We start from the raw sequence: 17,597 nt of genomic DNA, 5'->3' as shown, positions 1-17,597 counted from the left end.
TTTCAGTTTAGATTTTGTATTCCTTACGCAGTAAATTCCACATAATACTGAGGGAAGAGGAAAGGAAGAACAGATGCAGTGCTGCTAATTTAATTAGCCATTTCCTAAAAGCAAATAGCAGGCACTTCAATCTCATTTAAAAAATACCAGCATGGAGCCTATTCTTTCTGGTTTGAGTGATTACTTACATGTCCAGATGTCAATGAAGGGAAACCTTGCAAATGTAGAGAGGTTTATTTTGTCTTACTTTGTATATTTCTTTATAATTCAATCTTTGCACCTACCATTTTTGGTGCTTTTTTTTTTTAATTTATTTTTTTATCATAATGAGTGGTAGCAAAAGTTTTGAGACAAAAACAGTCCTTCTTGCATGGTGAGAATAAAAGGACTGTGTTTGAGGTGAGAGGGAAGGCAGGGAAATTGGGATAATGCTGAGGTGGTGCAGGAGATGATGCTTCAGGGGATGGGTAGCAAAGTGAAAAGTCTTTTCTGAGGACTTCAGTAGCCCTCTTTAGCCTGGCAGCTTACCGCAAAGATAGGTGAGAAAGGCAACCATTAGTTTATCTCAATGAATTTATTGTTGGTATCATATTGATGGCTCTTTTTCTGACACATTTGCAGGAGCATTTTTTTCCTAACCCAGGAATTATGGGTGAAGTCCCACTGAGTGATGCACATGTGTGGAGTCACATATACTTGCCAAAGTTTTTAGCATCAGACTAGGATTTGTGTTATATTTTGCTGTAAATGTCTGTAGCACAATTTTCAAGATAACTGACAATTTTTCAAAATATTTGTTGTGTCCATTAAAATGGAGAAGCCAGAGGTCTGGTAGTAGCAATTGTCTGCAGTTGGAGGAAGAGTATGTGAGAGAAGGTGAGAGATAGAACAATGCTCCCCAGAGCTCCCCAGTAGTAGAATAAGGCAGGTTTAGGATAATACAGTAAGGTTAAGAATCCCTTCAATAGCAGGGATTGCTCTGGGCCTCCCCAGTTCTGAGTGCCATAAGAAGCAAATTGGATCCTTCAGTTTTGTGGATACAGCCCTGCATTTCCTCCGGTGTTTCTGTATTTGCCTGAAAAAAAGAGTGCATGTCAGTGAAATTAGTGATGAGAACTTTTCCTTGCACGAAAGCCTACATAATGTTTTTTAGTTATAGTCCTTGCAGCATTCTTACCAATTACTCACCTGTTCCTACCAGCAGAGTTTTGTACTTACAAAAACAGCATCCAGATACACCCTAGAAAAGTACTATGACTTCATATAAAATTGAGATTACATTCTTTTCAACAGCTGGACCAAAGCACACCAAGAAGAGTATTCCGGCACTGTACATTTAGCTCTGGCTTTAAGCTCTAGCTTGTTTTAGTTGTGAAATCGGTGGGTTTATTAAAATATTATATGGAGTCAAAGGTCCTTTCTAAAACCCAGCATGTAGGGCCATGGATTCCAGAGTATTTAGTAATGAGGCACTTCCCTCTGCATGAATAACAAGAGCATATTCATATTTTGTATTTGTGTTTTTCCGTGCTCAGTTGCCTCCCTGGGGAGCAGGTGCTAAGCCTGGAGTGCTGCCACTGCTGGGGAAGGGAACTGTACATCCCCCCATGAGCTCCACACCCCACACCCAGGGGGCATTCCCAACCACCAGCACCTTGCTGTGGCATGGGTCTGCATAAAAATGTGCAGTATCAGTGATAAACCATGGTACTCATAGCACATGAGCAAATTAGGGAAATACAGTCTTTTGTCTTCCTCTGAGTGTGAAGAAAATGTGTGTCCTATTGTAATCCCTCTTTTTTTTTCTTGTTATTCATTACTTTTTTCTCCTTAACTTTTCTCAAAGCTAAACTTCCCACAAAATTCAATTATACTCTAAAAGTCTGTGTTGGGATGAAAGATAATTAAAAGTCCACTCATATCTTTGATTCCCACGTGGTTTAAAAGACGGAAGTTTAAGTTAGCAGAGAGGCTGGCTGAAGTAGGAAGGCAGTGTTAGTGATGGAGCTGTTTGGATTGGAATCTTTGAGGTGACATCTGAAGGTTTTTCATCCTCCTCAGAGCAGGTGTTACCTAAAATAGGATCGTGTTTTCCCTGGGACCTTGACACAATCCATGGACCCTTTCCTTTAGCTGGCTGCTCCAGTGGGTCACCAGCTGGGTGCTTGGCCAGGCTGCTCCTCCTCATGCTGACGCCTGTCCAAAAACTAAAGGCAGCCTTTCAAATGCAAGGCTGCATACAGCCCTGTTGGTATGGGCACAAACATGACACTAAAGTATTTTCATTTAAGTGAAAATATTTACAGAACTGGTTTTCAGTGACCACTATTCATAAATGCATGAAATGTCATAACGTTTGTCAAAAAGCCTCTGAGTAAGACACACCTTGCATTTCTGTGCTTTTCAGTTTAGTATGTTATTCATGATCCTATACAGGAATTGAAAAAAAAAAAAATTAAAAAGAGCCAGTTAACATTTGATTTAATTTCATTCCTTCTAGAACAAGAAAATGTTCAGTGAAGGTTAGTGGTGCTTTTCTAGCACTTTTTTAAAAACCTGAGTCAGGCTGTGCTGCTGCCCTTACCTATATTCCTTGTATTATTCATTTGTATTGATGTACAGAAAATGTCCTACTAAATACAGAAATCTTCTGTTTTACTTATCGTGGCTTATATATGTTTCATCACAATTCCAGGTTTTTCCCTGGTCTGCCATAGCTTATGTGAGCACAGCATGTGAAAGACAATGCTTGCCCATGGCAAGGAGTTGTGTGGTGTAACGCACCAGTCCCTTTTTGAGTCTCTCCTGGGGTGAAAATTACCACTCTCTCCCAAAGTTCAGCATCCAGCTAGGGTGAAAAGTGAGTGCAGGGTCTAAAAACGTTGAATATGTGTGCCAAGTACTTGAATGTTAGCAAGAGTGGGAGGGAGTTTTAAGGGAAACTGTGAACCTTTTTCAAGGCAAGAAAAATGACTGAACTCTTTATCACTTCTTTTCATTTCCAAAATGTCACAGCCTCTTGCTAAGCTCAACAAAGTTGCCGTCATTTATTTGTAAGCTGCTTGAAGGTGCTCTTTTAAAGAATAATTATTAACCTTTCTATTTCAAAACCTGTTCTTAGACAAAGCATTTTTCGCTGGAGGTGGAGTTCCAAGGCAGTTTTCTTCAGTATGGCATAGAATTTTTCAGGAGGTATTTTCTGAGGGAGGTAAATTACCAGGGATTGCAGGAAGGCCCTCTGCTCCTTCAGTTGAGATTGGAGCTCAACAAGTTTCAAACCACACAGCTGAAGTAACTCTGGGGAGTGGCTGTGAAGACATTGTGCCTTGCAGAGGGGCTCAGGGGCTGGGTTTGACTCCTGCTCACCATTGCAGGGCTCCAGTGTTCCCTCTGTGCCCACCAGCATGGTGAAAAGATCATCCATCATCCGTGGGATCTCTGCTTTCCTTTCCCTCCTTGGATCCCTGCTATTTTGGGGGCTGCTGGGTGGGAGGAGCAGAGACCCAAGCAAGTCCTGCCTGCCAGAGTGGACTGCTCACCTCTGGGCAAACCCGCGGAGAGAGACCCTGTGGAAGTAACACCAGTGGAAACAGTGATTGCTCATTCCTTTGTGGGACACTTTGTCCATGTGTTGATTCATTATTAACTAAGCAGATAAATAGCCTTTTCTCTCCTTTGTTGGGTGCATCAGCTGCTGGGTGAGTTGCAGAAAGCCCAGGATGAGAAACAGTCGGCTCAGGCAGAAACTGCAAGCAGGAATTTCTGAAGTATTCCTGTGGGCTTTCCTAAGAAATGGCTTGCTTTCCCATGGACCGATGGAAACAGGCGAGCACTCCGTCACATAATGTTCCCTCTCTAGGAAAACATTTGGTAATAGTATAAAAAAGAAAGCTTTATAGAGCTTAAATAATGCCAAAGATGAATTTGGTGAAGACTGATGCTGTACATACTTTACTTGCAAGGATTTGGAATTTCCAGTGCTGCTTGGAGTTGCTAGCAGTAGGTCCTGGGCTTGCCAGTCATATTCAGGTTTTTTTGCACCACCTCTTTTATTTTAATCACGTTCTTATTATGGCACTCTTAAGCACGTGGCTAAATAGTAAAGCTTTTGTGTTCAATTCATCTGTATCAACAAGGTCATGGCACTTGTAATCATAAAAGTAAAGAAACCTGATAATTGCGGGAACAGCTTCAGTTTCATTCGGTTTTTTAAGTAATTCATGTCAGTGTGTTGTATTCTGGTTTGTAATTACTCAAGGGTCATGTAGCCTGGTTTACATCTAAATAAATAAGGAATAATAAATTTCTTTTTAATGAAAACTAAATTTTTTAAGGGTTTAAAGACAGTCTTAAAGAAAATACAAAATTCAGTGAAGCATGTCATTCCATACAGTGGGAGTGATCTCTGTCAGCATTAATCTGGCTAAAACAGGCTAAATTATTCTTGTTGTCTGTATTGGGTTTTGTACAGAGTAAATAAATCAATATCTTTGCTGATTCACAATCAGCCTGAATGCATCTTAATGGTAACTGGAAGGCATAAAATGTCTCACTGGCCTATGATGACTGCTTACTCCTAACACCACTTAGAAAAAGGAATGGTTTTCCTGGACAGCCATGTAGTGATGTATGCTGGAGTAACTGGGTGGGCTCAGGTGCCGCTGACAGGCAAACAGGCATTTCCTCTGGTGTCCTTTGAAACCCTAATATGTGTGCTGAAGCTAATGAATGAATATTGTTAGGTCATGTGGCAGTATAGTGCTGCAATGCACTGGCAGGAAGGAGATGGGGTCTGGTATTTTTTCTGTTGGTCCTTGCTTTCCAATTCAAGGGATGCTCATCCAACTCCAGCTAAAGCAGTTCAGTTTAAACTGGCACATAAAAGTTCAAGTTGGCATTTTGTTTTAGCCTACAGACAACAAAGATATATTTTATGATTGCTTAAAATGCCAATGTCTGAATGAGATAGTTAGAAAGGGACATGCTGCAAACAAAGTCATAAGGACTTGTGGATAGCTAAAAATTTTTTTTAAAATGCAACAGCTGAGCAGGTGTCAATGAAAATCAGAAATCTATTGTTCAAGCTGCTGTCTTTCATTTTATACCTGGAACTGAAACAAGAATGGTCTTTCTGGTGTTTGTCTGTACTGCTCTTTTAACAAAGAAGTTCTGATCTATAGCCAGCCCTCTTTAAGCACCACGATAATGCAGTCATTCATTATTAACAGAGAGCAGAGGATTAGTGGAGGCCTCAAATACATAAGGAACAAGCAAGTGGGGAAATGAAGGTATCAATTATGTATCTGCCATGTTGATGATGCTCTTACAGAGTAGCTGTTTTCCCCTAATGGAAGAATCCACTGGGAGAGCAAAGCATATTCTCAGTGCCTTCTCTGACAACAAGATGATGCCTCCTCAACTGAAGCTTCAACAAGCCCCTTTCTTTAGCCCTTTTCCCTCCCAGGAGTACTTGATGCTCAGGTTAGTCCTGGGCTGGTGCCTGGACCTAAAAGGAGAGTGCTGCTGGCTCTCCCACAGGGAGGTGGGATCCTGGTTTCCAACCCTACCTCCACAAGTGACAAGCCCCTGCCCCCTGGGGCGCTCTGTGAACAGGGCAGGCTCCAGCCCAGCATCCCAGTGCAATGAGCTGAAGGGCAGCACCTTTCTAATTTGCAATCTGTTCCAACTAAAATTTTTTTATTACCAGCGCCTCACTTCTGTAAACACTGATTCCATGGAAACTTAGTAGTAAAAGAAGTAGAAAAGAAGTAGAAAGAAGTAAAAAACTATGTATGGATACAGCCTCACACCTTCATGAAGATGGTACTACAATTCCACTGAGTTTTACTATAGTGATTACAGTGCCATCACCTTGCTTGATGGAATTACTATTTTTGATTGTGTAGGAAAGGGACCATACTGGTTTTTAAAGTAGAACTTAATCCCATCACAGTTTGCACAGACCTGTCCTTTGGTGTGAACATGCCCCTGAGTGTCAAAGTTTAAATTGGCAAAAGAAGGGCAGCTGGGTGACAAATATGTCGGCTTGTGCCTGATTGTCCCCACCTTGGCCCTAGTAAAGAACAAGATACAGGGACTAAAACAGCTGTTTGCTGTGTGGCTGGGGATGAAGAGGGTAATGAAACATGATGCAGAATAAAAGTCAGCTGCAGCTTGGCAACTCCCATTTCCTCATAGCAAAGAAGATGACTTAGACTGTATTCAGAATTATGATATTATACTTACAGAATTATATGAATGATTTTTACAGGTGTGGTTTTAGAGTTGGCAAGTTGGCATTTTGACTAAGAAGACTGTGTTTAATCATTAATAGGTTGTTCTGAGTATTTTGGAGTTTTACTATTATTGTTTATTCAGGCTGGTATCTAGCAACAAAGACAAGCATTTTAAAGGCAGCTAAAAACTGAACTTAAAAATAAACACAGTTCTCTCTACAAAGACAGCAGAGCTAAAAGCCTGTACAAATATTTTTAATGACAGCAACAATCAGAAATTTGCTGGTTGGGTTTTAGAAGTGTTCTTGACCTCCCTGGCAGGGTTCTGAGGTCAGCAAGGTCATAGAAAGAGACTATTTACTTTAAGATTGACTTGCACACATTTGGACAAGTGCAATATGCTGTTTCCTGTACTAGAAAAAAGGGTGTTGAAGTGGTGCCAGTATAGAAGAAAATGTTGCTCTTGAAAGGCAGCACAATGAGCTCTGGGCTGTCCTGTCCCAGGCATTTAATTACATGACTGATCAAATTACTCCTAAGGTTTTGGGTACATAAATGTTCTTTGTAGATCAGGAACTCCTTGTCATAGTACTTAGGGGTGGGGAAGCATTGGGATGGAAGCCCACAAAACCAAACCTGCTTTCAGATATATAAACATGTTAATTGTGAAAGATTTGGTTAAAGTTAGTAATAATAAAGGGGAAAACACGTGTAATATTCATACAGAACTGTGTTTGGCAAGGGCACTGGATGGTCTGGAATGAGTTGGAGTGGGTTCCCCACCTTTTTCACGCTGAAAAGGAAGACAGCTGATGATGTCAGCACTTCAGGTGGTCATTGCTTCAGCACTGGATGTGTTAAAGGCATCAGAGCATCTCTCTCACCTGCTGGCAGTGAGCTCAGGTGATCACTTCCTGGCAGAAGTCTTCCTTCTCTTCACAGACTTTTCTCTCCTTTACCCCTGTTCTGTTCCTGCCCCAGCTCAGTGGTACACACTCCAGCTCCACTGTAGGAGCTGACTCAGTTTTAGAAGCCCAGACAAAAGGCTATTTTTCTTTTGTCTCAGTGCAGTGATAACGTGCAGCCTTACAAATGGTCACCAGCATGGTTGGTGGTTCAGCTAAGGTGTCTGTTGTGGTGGTGCAAAAACACGGGCTGAGATGACTGGAAGCCCACTTGTGTGAGCAGCATCTCTGTAAGGATGCTACTCCGCTTTCAGTGGTGATGGCTTCTGGGGACACAGCCAGAGATCTGCAGGGAAATGCCTCTGTCTTTCCAGGTATATCGGAGGCATGGCTGAAAGGCATCAGCAGCTGAGTTCTTTAGCCAGTGATGCAGAGCAGGTGAGCTGTTAGCAGAGTAAAGCCCTCCTTTGGGATCATATACAACCTCCAGAGGAACCCAGGCAGCTGAGATCTGTAACAACCTCAGGCTTGCTTAGGGATGGAGGGGAGAGGAGAGGAGCTGAGCTATAAGCAGGCAGAGTAAGTCTGGCCATGCTTTGACTGTTCTGCTAGGTTTTTTGACTCAGAGTGGACAGCGAGTAGCTAGAGCCATCTGAGAGTGTGCTGGTTCACTCTCTGAAGGCAAACAGGGTCCTGAGAGAGTCCTAGATAACCATCTAGACCTGCCCAGGAGTGACCAGCCTGGTGGTAGAGGGGATGCTTGGCAGACTTTGCACCAGATAACAATCTTTGCCTTTGCCTTGCATCCTTCATGTTTCTTCTTCCCAGATTCCTGTGGACTGTTTCTCATCTTGTCAGGTTTCTGGAAATGCCAGGGGTGGGATATTCCAGTAGGGCAGTGACAAGGCATACCTATTGCCTCATCTTTCCTGTCAGTGAGCCAGCACTGGGGATCCTCCCCCACCTTCCCTTGCCTCAGCAGGTGCTGCTGCTGCTCAAACCAGAGATCCAGGGGCTCCTGGTCTGTTTGGGGCAGATGGAGAGTAACTTGCTGCTAGCTGCAGAAGTGGAAACCAGGGCCAAAGGCTTCCCTGTGACACTCCTCACCCAGTTTTATCTCAGCATCACTATAACACGCCTATTAACTACTGCAAAGGTAGTTTCTTTTAAGTCTTCTTCATCACCACACAGGAGAGGGGGCATGTGCTTCAGTTTATTCTCACACTTCTAGCCAATATCTGCTGGGGAGATTTACCATTTGCCTGCAGCTAAAAAGATTTGTTGTAAACTTAATATAGTTATTTTTTTCCCCCAGATTAAGGCTATGCCAAGAAAAGTCAGTGAGGAAGTATTTCCAGTTTTGCAGTTCTGGTTTTCAGATGTGATATTTTAAATATATCAATATAGAATTTAATAAGATGAGTACATGCAGCTTACTTTTAGGTAAAATTACAAAATTATCCAAAAAATATGTAAACTATAAATAGAAATATATACTGTCATACTCCAAGGAGAGTTATCCCGTAATATTCAGACACAAGCAGCATTAATTTTCAATTAACAGCTCAGTTGTTCAAAGTAGTTTGGTTGCTCTTTTATGTACACTGCTTTCAGTTGTTTTTTCTGTCCTCCCACATCTCTGTTATTGTGCCTGGATTTTTTTCCCCTGTTTTTGTGGAGGAGTTGCTTTGACCTTTGATATGATGTTTCATATATCTGGAAAATGTAACTGTCTGGAAACTTTCCATTTGTTGCTATTTTCTCAAGTATTGAGGTTGAGGAAAAAAGAATAAGAAGCCTGCATTAAAGCTATGATCCCTTTCCTTCTGGCTGGAGCCATGTCCAGGGTGAGAGAGGAGGTAGCAAGAAGATTTTCGGCCAGATTGCTTTCAAACCTGTGTAACAGGATGGCTGAGCATTTGCTTGCTCCTTCTCCAGGAAGCTGGAAGTATGGAAGTTAAACAGTTTATTGAAGAGGAGGAAGAAGTTGTGTAGCTGTTCTAATAAGGACTGCATGTTGCCAACATGTAAATAATTAATTTACAAACACATGTTTGTGAGCATATTGCAAGCATAGGTCAGATCTTTATTTTTTTCCAGACCTTAAGAGAATCCCTGATGTGTTTTGACATAAGAAACAGTTGAGAAGAGAGGTGGTGTGATTGTAGAGTTCTGACTGCAGTGCTCAATGCACTGTTGAACACACCCAGCTCAGATGCCAGTGTAGATGGAGCAGATGAGCTCTGAACCATGAGGTTTCCTGCATGGGAAGTGTAATTTTGTGAGGCTGGGTAGCCCTGGCTAGCTGTGTTGCCTGTGGTATTTCCAGTGTCTCTACAGAGTGCCCTACAATCATAACTTTGCCTTTTTTCTGTAGAATTAACCCAGTGGGAATGAAAACTATACTGTGAAGTAACACTGAAGCTGGATGTTACAAGTATGTTATCCACATTTGGGATGCACGAGCAAGAGACAATTTGTGGTAACTAATGTGATAGCCTGTAACCTGACAAGCCAACCAACAGCACTTAAGTTGAGGTGGTTTTGTGACCAGGAAAAAAAAAAGCAACACTTTTTTGTGCTTTACCCCAGTGATGCAGCAAGCACATCTCAAGACCTAAAGTTAACCCTGTTTTATGTCCTGTTTATGTCCTGTCTTGTGTAATTAGTAGGAAGCCAAGGTCAGGTCCCCTCCTTGCTTGCTGGGGATCAGTGTCTTGTAGGACTAGGGCATCCTACCTAAGAGAGAGAGAGCTAAATAAGCTTTTCCAGGCCCTCAGCCAGTTAATCCCAGGTATACAGGTAAGAAAGTGAGAACTAGAACAAATACATCGTTTATAATTCTGGTCATATTCCTTCTCTGCACACTGTAGAGGAGAACAGTGTGGCTGAGCATCCCTCTGAGCCACATGGCTCTTTGTCTGAAATGTGGAGCCCTGAGCATCCATGCTATGGCTTCCAGGGAAGCACAGGCTTCCCTCTTTTCCTGTGAAGTACCTGTGTAGCAGTACCTGTGCTTTTTGCAGAGCTTTGGTAGGGGCTCATCACAGGCAGAAGAGAATATGGCCTTTTGAGCTGAATTTCCACTCTTGCAGTGTTTGACTTTCTGCAGCAAGGCACCACTTTCCTTGTGGAGTAGTGGGAGTTGCAGGGTTCATATTTGAAGCCCTTTCTGGACTTTGATACTGCTGATCTAAGTGTGATTCCAACAACCCCAAAGGCATTTGTGTGTGTGTCCTTGCAGAAACTTGGTGGTATTCAGGCAGTCATCTCTGTTCCTGCTGTGGTTATCCTAGGAGGATTCCCTTTGGCTGTTTCGGAACAGCAGCCAGCATCCCTATGAAGTAGCCGCTACCCAGCCTGTTTAGCTCATTGCCAGCAGGAGGTCCAATTAACATTTGGCAATATTGGCAGTTCCATATGGAAACTACCACTCTACTGCCTACATTTGAACTTCAGCTTTTTCCTTTCATTTAATTAAAACACAGTCAAGTCAATTAGCTCATGACAGAGTTTCTCCAAAGTTAAACTCCAGATGTATGGCAAGGCAAAAGCATGCAGATGCCAATTCATTGTGCTGCCTGGAGGTAGATTATATCTCTCCCATTTGCCAGTTTATCCACCAGGGATTAGCTACATTTTTCCCTTCCAAGTAGATTAAAAAAAACCCCAAAACAACAAAAAATGAAACAACAACAACAAAAACCCCACAAAACAAAAATGTGAGGGGAAAAAAAACCATTTTTCCATCTGGTTCAGGTCAGGAAAAATAATAATTTGAGATACTTATTGAAAATAACATTTATAGTGTCCAAATGACTTCTGATTTTTAATGACTACGTCAAACCTTTTACCATGCAGTGTCTTGAAATTTGCCAGTAAGCTCAAGGAATAAGGAGCTTATACTCTAGCAAGTTGATGACTTACTGGCAATTGGGGATAATAGGCAGCTGCAAAAACATGTTCATTCTGCTGGCATAAAAACCATGATTTCCAATTCTGTGCCCTCTGGCAAGGTGGTATAGAAAATCATATTGTTGTCAGAAGAGGTTCTGAGGTCTCAATAAACCAAGATGACTTTTGCAGCACATCCCTCCAAGGCAGCAGGGCGCAGTGAGAGGAAGAGAAAAAAAATAACTGTTCTAGCTAACTGGTAGTTATTAAGCACAGAAATTGTATCCAAATCCATATGCAAGGTAAATCTGAACTGGGGCCAAGGCATCTTCTGCTGCATTTCTCAACTCATTCATGGTTAGATATGGCAATACCCTGAGTCACCTGTACTCTGATAGGATGAAAAAGTTTTCCTCACATGCTTTAAGAGTGATGTGGTGATATCATGGCAATACTGCAAGAGAACTATTGCTAGTGAAAGTATTAGGCACCAGTGCTACCTTAGTGCCTTGATATCAGTGGAGCACTTGATTCTGTGCCTTTTTCCCTCTTGGTTGTGTTGTCCAGCAATAGGAGGAGGACTTTTCCTTCATCTTGCCACTCTTAACCTTGTTATATGACAAGGATCCAGAGCAGAGTTGCAGTGCAGGTGGGTGAGCCTTGGCTGATGTGGGTGGGAGAAGGGATTGCAGCATGAAAGGTGCAGCACGGTGGGGAAAGAAGAGAACTTGATGCTCTGGTGGTACCATCTTGTGCTTAACAGCCCTGATGTGAGGAAGAAACCCTTAAATGTATATACCAGTGCTCCAGCAGGATTAGATTGGATCAGTTGTGTAGAAGGGTGCTGGTGAGGGGAGTGCAGGTTAGGTTCTTCTACTGGCTTTTTATTTTCACTGCCAAGAGAAAAATACACAGAAGTAAAAATACAGAACATTTAATATCATAAATATAGTCCTCTTTTTTTTTTTGATCATGAATTTCTTTAAGTCAAAAGTTTTTAAGAAATGGTCTTGCTGCATTCCAGATCAAAAGGCCTGGAACCAGAAGAAACACAGCTGTTTGCTTCACAGAAATTGATATTAGACTTGCTTGAAAGGATCTGATGGATCATTCTTTTGTTGCATTTTGCTTTTATAAAGTTAGTTGTAAGTTCTTATCTGCAGAAAGTGTTAGTGTGTGCCAGTGCTGACGTCTTAGTGTTGAAGTGTACCATGCCCTGGGAAAACTGTGATGAGTTCACACGCCTGCCTTGGCCACACAGCATCTCTGGAGATCATGCACAGCAGTAAAGCGTTTCCTTGGCAGCTACAGAGATCAGTGCTGCTTCTTTCAAGCAGCCTTCCTGGGATAAGACATGTTCAAGCATTTCCATCTCTAAGCATTTATAGGAAAGTCAGGGTCATCTACAGACTGATCTAATCTTCTCTGGCTGCTCACAAGCTTGAGGAGAGGCTGTCCTTTTTGTACCTTTCATCTAATTCACACCCCATGTGGCACAATTTGGCTTTGCAGTGTCTCCCCTAGCCTTGTTGTTGGCCTCTTGCAGCAAGATCTCCTCGTTATGTGACATCGACATGCAGGATTCATGTCCTCACTTGTTGTCCTTCTTGCGTACCCAGCTGATCCCACAGCTGGAAAATCTTCACCTAGGGCAAAGGACTGGAATATGATAACGTAAACTATGCAGGTACTATGGCCAAAAGTCCTAGTGTCAAACTTATTATTAATGTTTTTTGAAGGCAATGAAGTGACTCACTGGATTTTTGAAGATGGTGGGAAGAAGGCAGGACTTCAAGACACCAAAGAAAAAAATAACACAAGTCAGCAAGCTCCTCTAAACCTCAGAAAGCTAAGATGTTTCTTTTCCCCTCAGTGAATATATATAATGTTCATAATGATTAATAGAAGGTAGGTAAGTTCACTGAGGTGAAAACCACAGTGCTTTATTCTTAAGTAGTACATGACCTAAAAAGCAAATAGTGTACATCTAAAGCATCAGTTTCCTGTGGAGTGTTTCAAAGAAAAGGAGTAATAACTTTTGTAAAGATCTTTCCATAAATGCTCTGAAATATCATTGCTGAAATCATGGGGGTTTTTCTAAATAGTTTATTAATTGGTAAAATGTGCTAGCTTGTGAATATGTATGTATACACATAATATATATGCTTTTGAATATAAATAAGTTCCTTTATGTAGACATATTACTTTATCTTAGATTATTTCTAAAGTTAGTCTGTGATATCTGGCTATGCTTGTTCCTTCTTTTCAGTTACATATTTCAAATGAGGGAATTGGTACAAGGTCCATGGATTAGTAAATTCCCAATTATGAACACTTGTTGAACTCACTAGATAAATCAACTCTTCTTTTATTGTCAGAAGGAATTACTGCTGACATCTGTTTTCAAAAGATTCCATCTTCCTAAATAGAATTATTGTCCATGAATTTCAAGTTTTAGCTCTACTGAAACAGACAGATTTCTGAAGCTAGGATGACTATCATTATTTTGGAGTTACAAGTTTTCAGCAGAGGGCAGAACAGGGACTGATGCAAATCAGTATTTCTCTGTGGGGAGCTATTGGAGCCCTAATTCTCTTCCATTTCTGCTGGTAGGCACAGGATGAAAAAATCTAGATGAGTTTTTTGTGGACGGGGTCTTCTGCAATATATTGGACTCCATGATTCAGGAGGATTTGAAAAGATTGGTGTTCTACTCTTTATAAGACCACGCTGTCTATCACCAGGATGCAGGCTCTTCACACCAGTAGCCCAGCCTTTCTGAGCCACTGGGGACAAGAACATGGGTTTTGTCCTGCTGCCTCAAGGGTGGGTAGCCTCTCACTCCACCAAACTGAGAGACAGCTTCTGCCAGTGAGATAATGCTTGGCTCTTGTCCCAGGACAGAACTCTACAGCCAGCAGATCCTGGTCTCTTCTCTTCCCCACTTCACTTGGATTTGCTAGCGCTGATTTCCCAGAGAAACCATGTGTTTCTGCATCCCCTAGCACCATGGGAATCTCAGCTGGGAGGGACTCAGGAGGTTACTCAGAGCAGGACTATTCCTGACAGTAGGTGAGGTCAGCCCCAGAAGGAGCTTTGGAGGTTTGTCTGGCTGAGCCTTCAAAGCCTCCCAGGACCTGTTCCAGTGCTGCACTACCCACCTCCTGGTGGTGTTTTCCTTACCTCTTACCTGGCTTTTCCTGGCTGCAAAATGTGGCCCTCATTCCTTCTTATGTCAGATGGAATTCCAAAGATAAATTTTGCTCTCTTGTCTTTTTAAGTACCTTCCAAGTAAATGTAATTCTCCCTTAGATCCACAGTTTCCAGCAGAGGCTTCTGTATTCCATAGGGAACTGCACTCCATAGGCAGTGCCTGTAAGCCCAGACAAAAGTGCAAATCCTAATTTCAGGCTAGACACACCTGAAGGGCTCTTTCTGCTTCTCTATGCCTCTCTGCAGAGCTGCTTGCTACCTTTGGTGATCTTCTCATGCCCCAGCTCACACCTGGCTTCTTAAGGTGTGTTGGGGGGTAGCTGCTTCATTTCAAGGGAGTCTCATTTTAAATCTCTTTAAGGTTCACCTTTTTCTCTAGGGCACACAGGTGAGGAAGTTGGGATTTTGTACTCCTGCAAGGGGTAGACATAGCCAAGTCCTTTCCAAAATCTTTGCTTTTTACATTTAAAGTCCATTTGCATGCCATCTTATCTCCATGTTATGGACCAGAAAATACCCAAAGCAAACAAATAAAAGCTTTAAACTCTGTTGCATCTGAATAACCGTGATTTATCCTGGAGAAGTTTTCTGTCTCTCAGGCAATACAGAATATCTTGAATTTTATGGCATAACTTGCTCAGATTTCTTTGTTTAAATGCTATCATTTTCATACCAATTTATCTCTAGTTTTAACTTCATAGACTTCAATGAAGTTATACAATGAATCTTTCTTCACAGTACTTTATTTCAAATAATTGGAAACAAAGTTTCTAGGATTCTGTTTGCATTATATCAGCTTTCTCACAGAAAAGTTTTGGGTTTTTTTAGCATCCTGGATCAATCTAAAGCCTAGGGCAAATATAGGACTCATTAAATGCCATTTGTCTGAGAAACAGAATAATAAGATTGCACCATGATGTTATGTGCCTGAATCTTTTTAGCAGCTAGGACACAAGACCAGGATTCAGGAAGCCATTTGGCAAACATAAAATTAACCACTTAACAATACTGTGCCTCATATTTTTGATCTGTAAAATGGGGACATGGATATTTCTTTCTTTGAATAGCATTTCTGATTTAATGATCTATGATTATCATTAATACTGTTCAGAGTGGCATCAACTCTGTTCTGAATTGGTTATAATTAGAATGTTTAGATGAATGAAAGCAATTGCAGAGTCTATATGCCACAAACAGTTACGACCATGATTAATTTTGTGTCTCTAAGTAATTGCAGTTACTTCATTGCTCATATGAGTAAAATTCAGCACATTGGAAGTGTTTGCAGGACTACAAATGCAAGGCCTTAAGAAACCTTAATTCTTAAATAGAAATGAATAATAGTAGATTTCTCAGGGTAGCTTATTTTAACTGTATCCTACAGCATGTTGTGGGATGAGTCTTAATTTGGTTCACAAAACTCAAAGTTTGGTCATTGATGCTAAATATTGGTTTTCATATCATTCAATATGTTTTTGCAGAAAAGAAAAGAAATCCTTCTTTAAATTTTGGCTCCAGTTCAAAAGTTTGTTAAATATGCTTTGCTAATAAGAAGCCTGACTCATGGCAGGCTGTGCTGTGAAGGACTGATTACCAGGAATATCAAACAGACCTGTTCCCATTCCACTGCCAGAACAGTGACCTTTAGAGTTTGTTTAAGAAAGGGTTAATTTTACCCAAAAGAAATAGCTAATGTTTTCACATTGCAAGGGTTTTGTTTTCTATGTGATGATAGCTAGTCATTCAACTTTACCAAGGATAAGGAAAAAGTCATCCAAACATATGGCTGAAAGAAATTCTCCTGTAGCAATGGCAAACCACCGGACTGTGCAAATATGCCAGAGGAGCATTATGAGAAGCAAGTTGTGGACAGCTGCAGATGAAGTGCTGAGAAACAGTGAAGCCCAGGGCTGCCTCATGAAACAGGAAAAATGCACGTGGATGCACACACAGCCTGCTGCCATCTGATAGTGGAGGAGTTTAGCTGTTGGGGTACTATTTTGTTTTCCATCCTTCAGTTATTTTTACTTCTTTTCTTTATACAGTTGATGGTTTGGACAAGGCTTCAATTGCTAACTCAGATGGACCAGCCCCAGGGTCCCAAACTCCCCCCTTCAAGAGGAAGGGCAAACTCTCCAACATTGGCAAGATCTTTAAACCTTGGAAATGGCGGAAGAAGAAGACCAGTGACAAATTCAGAGAAACATCAGCAGGTATGTCTGTGACCCTTTGGTGGCAAATAGTAGGAAACACTGTGATGGTTTTGCAGGGTAATATTTGAAAAGCTCTGAATTTGTTAGATGGCAGGGATTATTTAGCATGGTATTTGATGTATAGGCAAAAAGTTTGATCCTTGGCAAGGAAAAACCTAACCTTGTTCAGCTTCTGTCTTGAATCTCTCACCAAAAATACACAGCAGATTTGTTGACTATACATATCCTCAAATATATTGGAAAATCTCTCTGTCCTCCTGACAGTCAGTGACTTGGATTATGAAACAAACCTTGCCTTCATGGGGACAGAAGTTTGGGGGAGAAGCCGATGTAGCCGTGCCCAGCAGAAGAACGAGGATCAGCTCTGCAACCCCTGCCTTCATAGAGGCTGCTCTGCCCCTTCACTTCCCCACTGACAAGGCTGGAAGGATGGTCTGAAATAAAATGCTGCGATTGAATTATATTCTGTCTGAAAAAGAGTTGAAGGCTGGGATTTAGTTAACCAAACATAGTTGTTTGGGGCCACTTGAGATGCTCTGGGGTGTCCTTGCTGCTCCCCCAGAAGGTTTGATACCATCTCCAAAAACCTAGGGCATCTGAAGTGGCTGTAGACATCCACATTTAGGAAACTGAATGCCACCCTGCATATATGTGTGTGTGTCTTTGTGTCACTGCTCTAGCCAGACTTTATCTACAAAAATCCCAAATTTCTGGTTTGGGATTCAAACATTTGATGTTGTGGTTTCCTAAACTTGAATCTAATTAGAGTCCAGTGAGCTTCTGTGAGCTCATTGCCACAGCGCAAGCCCTCTGTCTACTGTCTTTCAAGACTGTAGGCAGTAAAACCAACACTAGTCTCCTAAAGAATTATCAGTCTGCTCTCCTGAACTCTTAGAAGTACACTGCTTGACATTTAAACCCATAGCAACCCCTGACAGTTACAGCAAGGAGCTCTATGGTTTGACAGTGAAACTTCTAGAACAAACTTTATTTACACAAAAGGCAAAAAAGAAACCGTCTTCTCCAGTATCTTCATTGCTCCAGATGCCAGCTGAAGTTTTAAGCAGATTTCTGAGATCTTCAAATCCTTCTGTCTCTCATTTTTTCCTTTTATTTTGTTCATTTTGCCACATAAC

The 17,597-nt window shown here is 41.5% G+C and overlaps 1 protein-coding gene across 5 annotated transcripts in view; it reads left to right on the top strand.

Annotated features, from left to right (window-relative positions):
- PHACTR2 (phosphatase and actin regulator 2) overlaps window positions 1-17,597 on the top strand; it is a 134,944-nt gene that overhangs the window by 68,602 nt on the left and 48,745 nt on the right. For all 5 annotated transcript variants that reach the window (XM_048296925.1, XM_048296928.1, XM_048296924.1 and 2 more), the window contains exon 2: window positions 16,294-16,461. In XM_048296925.1, the coding sequence (XP_048152882.1) occupies window positions 16,294-16,461 (168 nt within the window). The remainder of the gene's footprint in view (window positions 1-16,293; window positions 16,462-17,597) is intronic.

This window comes from Corvus hawaiiensis, chromosome 3 (genome assembly GCF_020740725.1).
Source record: "Corvus hawaiiensis isolate bCorHaw1 chromosome 3, bCorHaw1.pri.cur, whole genome shotgun sequence".
Classification (NCBI taxonomy): domain Eukaryota; kingdom Metazoa; phylum Chordata; class Aves; order Passeriformes; family Corvidae; genus Corvus; species Corvus hawaiiensis.
This window is presented reverse-complemented; position numbering and strand designations above follow the sequence as displayed.